At 39.1% G+C, this 9,597-nt stretch overlaps 1 protein-coding gene across 1 annotated transcript in view; it reads left to right on the plus strand.

Annotated features, from left to right (window-relative positions):
- PGGT1B (protein geranylgeranyltransferase type I subunit beta) overlaps window positions 1-9,597 on the plus strand; it is a 54,085-nt gene that overhangs the window by 4,718 nt on the left and 39,770 nt on the right. The window contains exon 2 of the mRNA XM_032425219.1: window positions 4,508-4,626. Within this exon, the coding sequence (XP_032281110.1) occupies window positions 4,508-4,626 (119 nt within the window). The remainder of the gene's footprint in view (window positions 1-4,507; window positions 4,627-9,597) is intronic.

The following is a 9,597-nucleotide window of genomic DNA, read 5'->3' on the forward strand; positions in this document are numbered from 1 at the left end:
TAGTAAACATTTCTTATTGAAAAATTATTTTGCATGTAAAGTAATTGCAAAGATGTGTGACTGTACTTAAAAATACTTACCATCAAGCCAGCTACTGAAAAATATTAAAGATAAGAGTAAGGCTTAAAATTCTAGCATTCCTGCAGCGTTTCACTCATTCATTCCAGAGTGTTTTTGGGGCCGCTGTGTGCTGTGTATTTTAACTTCATGATTAATTTCCATCTGTCCTCTAAGGCTCTCTCATCATTTCCACTGTTATCAATTTTATTGAGCAACTGTGTTCCTATTTCTAAATATTTCCTGTTTCTAAATGCATGTTCATAATTTTAGAACTTTTTGCAGTATGATTTAGTTATTGCCCCACCTGAGATCTAGGCAGGAATGCAGTCACCTGTTAAAGACACTTGGAGATGCCGGTAAAGAGACTGTACTGGCGGAAAGGGGCAGAGCAGGTGATCCAAAGTTTGGGAATCTAGTCAGTGCCCATGTATCAGTGTTTCCAGTATACTCGCAAATGGTCACTTACCTGCTCTAGCCTAACGGTACACTACTCCTTTATTAGCACAGGAAAGTTATTACTATTGCTCAATTCTTTTTTCCACTGCCCAGACTGGTTTTCCTTTTTTTTTTTTCCCCTATTTAATCCTTGGGGTTTTTTTGGGGGGTGCTGTTTTTTAAGCCTGAAAATGTTATTCTTAAGCCTGAAAAATTGGAGATCTTCTGGAGACATCATTTAGTTGATGCCTCCCATCTGTGAATTGATCCAGTGGGGCAGCAACTTGATTTAGAGGAGACAAACTTTACTACTTCATCCATGTAAGATACACTTTCATATGTGTTGTTCAGAGTGGAAGAAGGGGCAGGAAGATGTGGCTGGCTTACTTTGCTTTTTCAGGTTATAGTTTCAGAGTTCAATTCTAGGGAAGAGAAGAAAGGAAGAGAACAAACAAATGCTCTCCAAAGTAACAAAGTCGAAATACCTTCACCAGCCTGATTTTGGGCTTGTGTGTTCGCGTGACTTCCCCTCTAGACACCTGCCCCCAGGTGGGTTGCCAGCACTCCATATCCCAAGTAGCCCTCACTGGAGCACCATAAAACCCTCCATTATTTCCGTCAGAGGCCCACAGCCCAAAACTGCTTTTTTTTTTCTTATGACTTATTTAATTCTCTCCCTCTCAGAGTTTTAGGACTGCTTAAGAACTCTGGTGTGCTAAGAAAGGAGTATTTTCCCAGCCTATCTTAGAGGGGAGGCCAGACATTTGCTCCAAATTGACTTCTTGATTCTGTCTGCTAGCCGCTGCTGGGCGCCTCACTTCATAAGCATAAGCTTTTCACTAGAGCTGTGTTAATCCTATAACCTTGGTCTCACCTGCTAGGAGTTGAAAATACCAGACTCTCAGAAGCCTTTAATAATTAAGTAGGCAAGATTTTAAAGTAGTTTACCAGCAACTGACTTGATTTCTGGTATTTGCATCCATATTCAGAAGCAAATAAAATGAAAAACAGATCATTCATATAACACTTATATGTAGGTAACAGTATGACTTTGGAGCAGGGTTACTTAACCTTAGCACTGTTGACATTTTGTTGAATGGCGCAGTCCTGTGTGTTGTAGGTGGGACATTTAGCGGCATCCTTAGCGTTTACCAGCTAGCTGCCACTGGCACCCTCCTCTATGACAACCAGAAATGTCTTTAGAATGTCCCCTGGGGCATCACTGCTCTAAAGCGGTGCCCTTTTTTTATTTTTAAAGATTTTATTTATTTGACAGAGAGATAGAGCCAGAGAGCACAAGCAGAGGGAATGACAGAGGGAGAGGGAGAAGCAGGCTCTGCACTGAGCAGGGATCCCGATGTGAGACTCGATCCCAGGACCCTGGGACCATGACTTGAGCTGAAGGCAGATGCTTAACCATCTGAGCCACCCAGGCGCCCCCCACTCTTTTTTTAAAACAGGCTCCATGCCCAGCATGGAGCCCAACATAGGGCTTGAACTCATTGAGATCAAGACCTGAGCTGAGATCAAGAGTCATACGCTTAAACGACTGAGCCATCCAGCCTCCCCTAGAGCAGTGCTTCTAAAGCCTGGCTGCACATTATCCTCACCTGGGAAGCTTCCCACACCGCCCCCCCCCCATACCAGTTATGCAGACCCCACCTTCCACCTAGAATTTCCATTTCATTATCATAGAGTAAGGCCTGGGCCTCTCTGTGTTTTATTGGTGGTGTTTTAAGTGTTTGTTTTTAAGCTGATTCTAACAATGCAGCCAGGTTTGAGAAACATCCCTGTGGAGACCACCACCCTGCAACTCCCAGTTCCTAAGTGGTTTTCGTTGGTTATCTAGCGTTGAAATCTCAAGCAAATTACTTGAGTTCTTTGGACTTCATGGTCTTGAGCTAAAAAAAATTTGAGAGTACTTAACTTAGAAAAGAATACCAGCTTATCTTTATAGCCCTTTCAATGTTTTCTAATCATGTATGTTTTTTATTGACAGGAAGATCTTTGATTTATCCAGCCTCTGTAGGTTGTCTTATCGACAACCTCATGTTGTCCTACACTTTTGTCTTTGTCTTCCTTTTGTTTTTTTCTACAATAATGCTTTAATAAACTAAATTACTAGATAATTTTAATTAATTATATCTGACTATAACCATTTATAGCAAAACCGAAAACCCTAGTGAGAGCTCTCACTAGGGGGGTTAGATGAAGTATTGCAGGCCTTTTATCTGTTGGTGACTTCAATAAATATTTGAGTATGTATCACCACAAGGCAGACTTATCTCCTGAGACATAATTGTCATGAAGAACAGTGATTCTCAAACATGTCTGCTGTTAGATAGAAGGTCTTCCCATTTCTAAAGTATCATTTTGTTTTGGGAAAGAGCAGGGTTGTCTGGGGGTGGGGGGCGGGGAAGAAGGTTGCCACCCAGTGACCTGAGAAAAGGCCTGTAGTGTGACAGCATGTGTAGATCCTGAGGTGGTCGCTGACTCCTGTCAAGTCAGGGACATGACCAGTAATGATAGCTTCTGTTTGTTGAGTGCTTGCTTGTGGGCAGGGAGGGCAGTAATGTGAGGTGTAATAATTTATAGATAAGGAAGTGGACTTAGAAAAGATTTAGAAAAGGGCCTGCCCAGGTTATAGATGGCTGTAAATCAGCCAGCCTAGGATTTGAACCTAGCTCATTTGATGGCAAAGTCTGAGCTCTGAACTGTAACCTCCCACATAAAGGGGTTCCACTGCCCTTAATTTATCCCGATCGTGCTCAGATAAATCACCTCCCTAATTCTGGTGGATCTCAGTGGTTTGTTAGAATTAAACTGAGATAGTATATAAGAAATTTTCTAGCTCAGTGTCTAGTACATAGTAATAGTCTCTCAATAATGTAAGTTTCCCAAAATCTTTTTCTTAAGTGTACCAGTATCGCATTATTTTTAGTTTTTGCCTTAAGCTTTGGTTAGAATTACTCTTTGATTTCTCCTTCTGTTATCTAATGTCTGCCAGTCTTTTTCAACCCGGAATCAAGGAGAATTATACCCTTAAAAAAGAAAAAAGTGACTTTTCTCATTTTTCCTTAAGTTGGTAGTATTTTTCTAGATGCATGGGAAAGAAGTTAATTTATTACACGCAGTGGATGCTTTAGGGCGTTAAGGTTTATTTCTCTTTTGGAATCTTAGTTGAAAAGGTTACAGAATGTGTCCAGTGGCTTTGCTGTCAGATTTTAGACCAGATGATTTAAAATATTAATTTGTTATATTAGTTATAGGAATTGTTAGAATACAGAAATGAGATAACCATGCTCAGACAGCAGTATGGAATGCATCTCAACCTGAAAAGAATTATATATAACAAATTCTTTATGTAAAAAGTAATCACTAAAGTACTAGTTTTTATATGAAAACAAAGTTTACATTCCTCATTTAGTGTATAGTCTTGGAGGGGAGTGTGTTGCCTCACAGTTTTTCATTCCATCGAAGAATCCTCTCTGGGAAAATGGAGTTGAAATGCATATGTATTTTTTAAAGTATTATTTCCCAAAGTTCATTTTAAGTTTTTTCCAGTCACATTATTTGTAAACAAATTTGAATACAGATGGACTTATCAGTCCTTAAGAATTATGCACAAACTGTAAGTATAGTTGCTCTTGGCAAATAAGTAGAAATAGGGATTTTATATATTTTCAGCCTTTTGAATTTGCTTGTACTGACTAGGTGCAGGGAATTCTTTTTTAAATCTGCTTTAGCCTTCAGGTTGCTTTAGTGAATCCATGCATGTATCAGATGAGTAGGACTGGTTTTTTAACCCCTAAATGTTCCTTTTTACAAATGAAACAAAGGTTTGATCGATATTAAACTCTAAGTATAAACAGGGCTTTTTGGCTTTTGTAAAATGAGATCACTGTTTGAATTAAGTTTAAAATTAGAAAGACTTTATTATTTTTTGAACCAGAAAGACTTCAGTGTTTTGACAGTTGAGATGGAATTTTACTTTTTTTTTTTTTTCTTTTAGGCTGACAATTGCATTTTTTGCGCTCTCCGGGCTGGATATGTTGGATTCCTTAGATGTGGTGAACAAAGATGATATAATAGAGTGGATTTACTCCCTGCAGGTCCTTCCCACAGAAGACAGTGAGTGAGTTTTTAGCATTTTATTTTTAGTGTGGCTAGTTAGTTGCATAACATGTGTCAGACTAGCAAATCTCAGTATTAATTCATAAACTATTACCATATTTTATGCATCCATGTTTTCCTTGCAATGCTACACTCCCATCCCTTTCAAATATGACACTTGAAAAGTCTAATCATTGGGGCACCTGGCTGGCTCAGTCAGTGGAGCGTGGAACTCTTGATCTCAGGGTTGTGAGTTCGAGCCCCACGTTGAAGGTAGAGATTACTTAAAAAAAAAAAGAAAGTAAATAAAAAATTAAAAAGTCTAATCGTTAATCTCTTGAGAGAACCACTATGCAGTTGTCTGGGATTCGAGATTTGCAGTTGTAGCCACATGTTATGTTCTGCACTTCCGTGTGGATGACTACTTGTCAGTTATTTGTACTTGGTATTTTTGTTGAATTAGTTTTGTAGCATTTGCTGTATTTTTCATTCCCAGCCATTCTTTTTGTCTTTTCAGTGAACTCTTTGTCATCAAAAAGTTTCATTACAGTCTCCTGTCGGTTTTCCTTCTCGGGTCTCATTAGCCTTTCTCTGATGGTTTCTTAGAACTCTTACTAGCACTGCAGTCCTTTTCATGCTTATAAACTTTATAAATTTTGGTCAGTTATTTTTCTTTTTTTTTTAATTAGTTTTCAAAATTTATGTTACCTGATCAACTAAATGCACACAAGCTTTATACACCTTATTGTTCACTCTGTTAAGTGTAACATACCTAACATTGATTTAACTTGTAGGTGTTCTAACCTTGAAAAGAGAAGCAGATAAACTCCTAGGAAATGACACAGTTTTTATCATGGTCACCACTTACCTGGCTTCTAAGAGCCAATATTTATAAAATGACCGTGTGTTTTATTGGTTGGAGTAAACATTTATAAATGTCTCACTTAGATGAACTTTAGGGAAATAATAAGCTAAAGCTTTGTTTAGAAAGAAAGAGGTTTGATCTATTAGCAGATGTTCTTGGACATAATTTTGTCTTTCTACTTTATTGTTCTTGGATTTCATAGTGTTTGTGTTTATATAATTTTTAAAATCTGCCTGTTGAATTCTTGTTTAAAAATGATTAAGCATTTTGGGGCACCTGGGTAGCTCAGTAGTTAAGCGCCTGCCTTCGGCTCAGGTCATGATCCCAGGGTCCTGGGATCAAGCCCCACATTGGGCTCCCTGCTCAGCGGGAAGCCTGCTTCTCCCTCTTCCACTCCCCCTGCTTGTGTTCCCTCTCTCGCTGTGTCTCTCTCTGTCAAATAAGTAAAATCTTTAAAAAAAAAAAAAAAAAAAAATGATTAAACATTTTGAACTAGGTCTGTTACACATAAATATCTACTCACTTTTCACCAGCTGCATGAAGCAGCGTATGTGATATTCTGGTCAGTAGAGATTCTAGCATGTTGGTGAGTAGGATTTATTGAATGCCCTGCTAAACCTGTGGAGAAGGGCTATGATAATTACAAGATATGCTGCTTATTCTCTTGGAGCTTGTGGCTGAGGTGAGGTCACAGTTCTAGACACCTGCAAAGTGGAAGTAATTTGTTTCCCCTTTTTACTAGATTTTTTTTTTACTAATTTAAGTAGGTCTGGGATTTTTTCTTAAACTATAAAAGTTAAATATTAGATGTAGTATTATTATAGATTCTAATTTTTGATTGATTATTAAAAATACATATCCTGATTAAATTATACACTGTAGTTTCTTAAAGGGATGTATCTCACATAGTACGCATAGGAAATTATAGTGTTAGTCATACGAAAGCTATTCTGTATGTTTTTTGCTAAAATATATTTTATATTATTTTTAGAAAGAATTTATTGATACTCATTTCCCTGAAATAAAATAGCCATCGCTACTCTAGAAAAATATGGATCATAACATTTGAGGGAGAGAACTCAGGTTTTGGTTATCAGTAATTTGTCATGTATTCACTATGCTTTCTACTTTCTGTCTTCATATTTCTCCCCACTCTTGAGGATTCTTTGCTGGCCTCTGTGATTGAGCTGTGCTATTGTCTTCTCTTAAAATATGTTTATTTTCTTCTACCATTTTATTGTAAGATTTTCACAACCGCTTGATACCCATTAATACATGTATTCTTTTTTAAATGCAACTTACAGAATGGTTAAAATAACTGTTAATTCTTCTCCCATTAGAAAAGCAGTGCCACAAAATAATAGGCTCCTGTTTTTACGCTCTTAAATGTGGACTTTATACATGTCATTTTGTTATCCCTTGGGTGTGTGACTAAACAAGTCCATGAACTTTTTTTGTGCAGTTAGTTTAATTAAAACCCATATTCTTGGGGCATCTGGGTGGCTCAGTCGGTTGGGCGTCCAGCTCTTGGTTTTGGCTCAGGTCATGATCGCATGAAGCATGCGATCAGCTCTGCGCTCCATGGGGAAATCTGCTGGAGATTCTCTCCCTCTGCCTCTCCCCCCCTCCTGTTCACACGTGCTTGCACGCGTGTTCTCTCACTCTCAAATAATCTTTTTTATTATTTTAAATTTTTTTAAAAGATTTTTTATTTATTTATTTGACACAGAGAGAGGCAGCGAGAGTGGGAACACAAGCAGGGGGAGAGGGAGAAGCAGGCTCCCTGCTGAGCAAGGAGCCCGATGCGGGGATCGCCTGGGAGCTCGATTCCAGGACCCTGGGATCATGACCTGAGCCGAAGGCAGATGCTTAACGACTGAGCAGCCCAGGCGCCCCTAAATAATCTTTTTTAAAAACCCATATTTTCTCTAAAGACTGCTTTGTTGTGAGAGATTTGCTATTATCTGAACTTTCATATTATTCGTAATAATTGCATTTGCTACATACAAGAATGGCTAAAATGGAGAAGGTAGAAAATAACAGTTGTTGGCGAGAATGTAGCACAACTGGAACTCTCACGGGGAGCTGAAGGAAAACTGTCCAAGAGTTGGAAAACTGGCAGTACTTACTAAAGCTGAACATCCGTGCAGTCCATGACCTAGCACTTCTGCTTCCTAGTTCATACCCAACAGAAGTGAAAACGTGTTCACCAGAAGATACGTACTAGAATGTTCATAGCAGTGTTTTTCACAGGAGTCCAGAAGTAGGAACCATAAAAACTACCCATCATTGGTGTAAGAGATGAATGATGTATTAAAATATTCACACAATGGAATACTATACAGTGGAAAATGAGAAAGAACAGTCTATAACTATAAAACAAAAATTTTGATGAATGTCACAAACATGTTTTGAGAGAAAGAAGTACCTAGTGTATTATTCTCTTTATACAAAGTGTAAAAATAGACCAAACCAATGGGAACTTTTGGGGAGTGAAGGAAGTATGAAGAAAAGAAGGTAGGAGCAAAGTAGGAGGGGGGCGTCTAGGGTGCTGTCATGTACTTTTCTTGAGCCAAGCACTGGTTATATGGATAAGTTTACTTTGCAAAGTTCATTGAGTTGTTTCATTATGATAATATGCTTTTCTTATGTTTATTATAGTTTGATGGAAGTTTTAAAATTTTTCTTTGAATTCATATTGGTACTCACCATCTCTTTTGAGACCCATCAGGATTCTCTTTCGCATTGTACTGTGAACTCCATGGATTTCATTGATTTGAAGCCCATTGCTTTTTTTTTTTTCATTTGTCACTGCTTAACTGTTACTTAAAATATTTTTGCTTGCATCTGAATTGTAAACTTCTAGCGGGGGAGAGAATGTGTCCACCTTAGATTTTTCTTTCAGTGCCTAAAGCTTTGTTGTGTCTCAGGAGTTGTTGGACTATTAAATCATCCATACCTCTTCCAACTTAACTGTTCCTCTTCTCTTTATTTTCACATTTGGTCTACAGCATCATGATATTGTGATTTATAAGAAATGTATATTTGGTCTTCAATCACAGTTCCTGGCTCACAGCTCCCAAAACCCTTGGCATTTCCTAAGCATTGAGAGTGTTAAAAGATATCTTTTGTTATGTTAATGAGGTAACTTTTGGAAAGCACCTAAGGTTGAGGGCTGTTGGTCCTTGGAGCCAGCCAGTGATTAGATGGTTGGAACTTTCAGTCCCACCACCTGACCTCTTGGGAGTGGAGAGGGGCCAGAGGTTGAAGCAATTGCCAGTGGCCAGTGATTTAATCATTCTTGCCTATGTCGTGGAACCTACATAAAAACCCAGAAGGACAGGGTTCAGAGCGCTTCTTGGTTGGCAAACATGTGGAGGTGCCGGGAGAGCGGGGCTCCTGGAGAGAATGGAAGCTCCCTGCCCCTTCCCCATACCTTGCCCTAAGCATCTATTCCATCTGGCTGTTTCTGAGTTACATTCTTTTATTGTCAAGTAATAGGTTTCTCTGAGTTCTGTGAGCTGCTATGGGAAATTAATTGTACCCAAGGAGAGGGGCTCATGAGAACCTAGAGTCCATCGCCAGTCGGTCGGAAGCAGCACAGCTAATGGGGCTTGCATCTGGTGCCTGAAGCTGGGGGTGGGGGGATGGTTTGGAGTCCTGACGGACTGAGCCCTCAGCCTGTGCAATCCGATGGCTATCTGTGCATAGTGTCAGAATTGAGTTGATGACATTGAGTTGTATTCAGTTGAGTTGAATGAATGGCTCATCTTCTAAGAATTGCTTGTTGGAAATTGCATCTCAGGACACCTAATTTAAGCATCCTCTGACTCCTCAAATATTTTCTCATTCATAAGGCATTTGCAGACTGAGTAGAAGGTGCTTTCTGTAACTCATAGGTCTGTATTTATCCTACTTTGTGATATCACATAAAATCTTAGGGAATTTAGGGGAAATCGGAGGGGGAGATGAACCATGAGAGACGATGGACTCTGAAAAACAAACTGAGGGTTCTAGAGGGGAGGGGGCTGGGAGGATGGGTTAGCCTGGTGATGGGTATTAAAGAGGGCACGTTCTGCATGGAGCACTGGGTGTTATGCACAAACAATGAATCATGGAACACT

The sequence above is a fragment of the Phoca vitulina genome, unplaced genomic scaffold (genome assembly GCF_004348235.1).
Source record: "Phoca vitulina isolate PV1807 unplaced genomic scaffold, GSC_HSeal_1.0 scaffold32, whole genome shotgun sequence".
NCBI classification, from domain to species: Eukaryota; Metazoa; Chordata; class Mammalia; order Carnivora; family Phocidae; genus Phoca; species Phoca vitulina.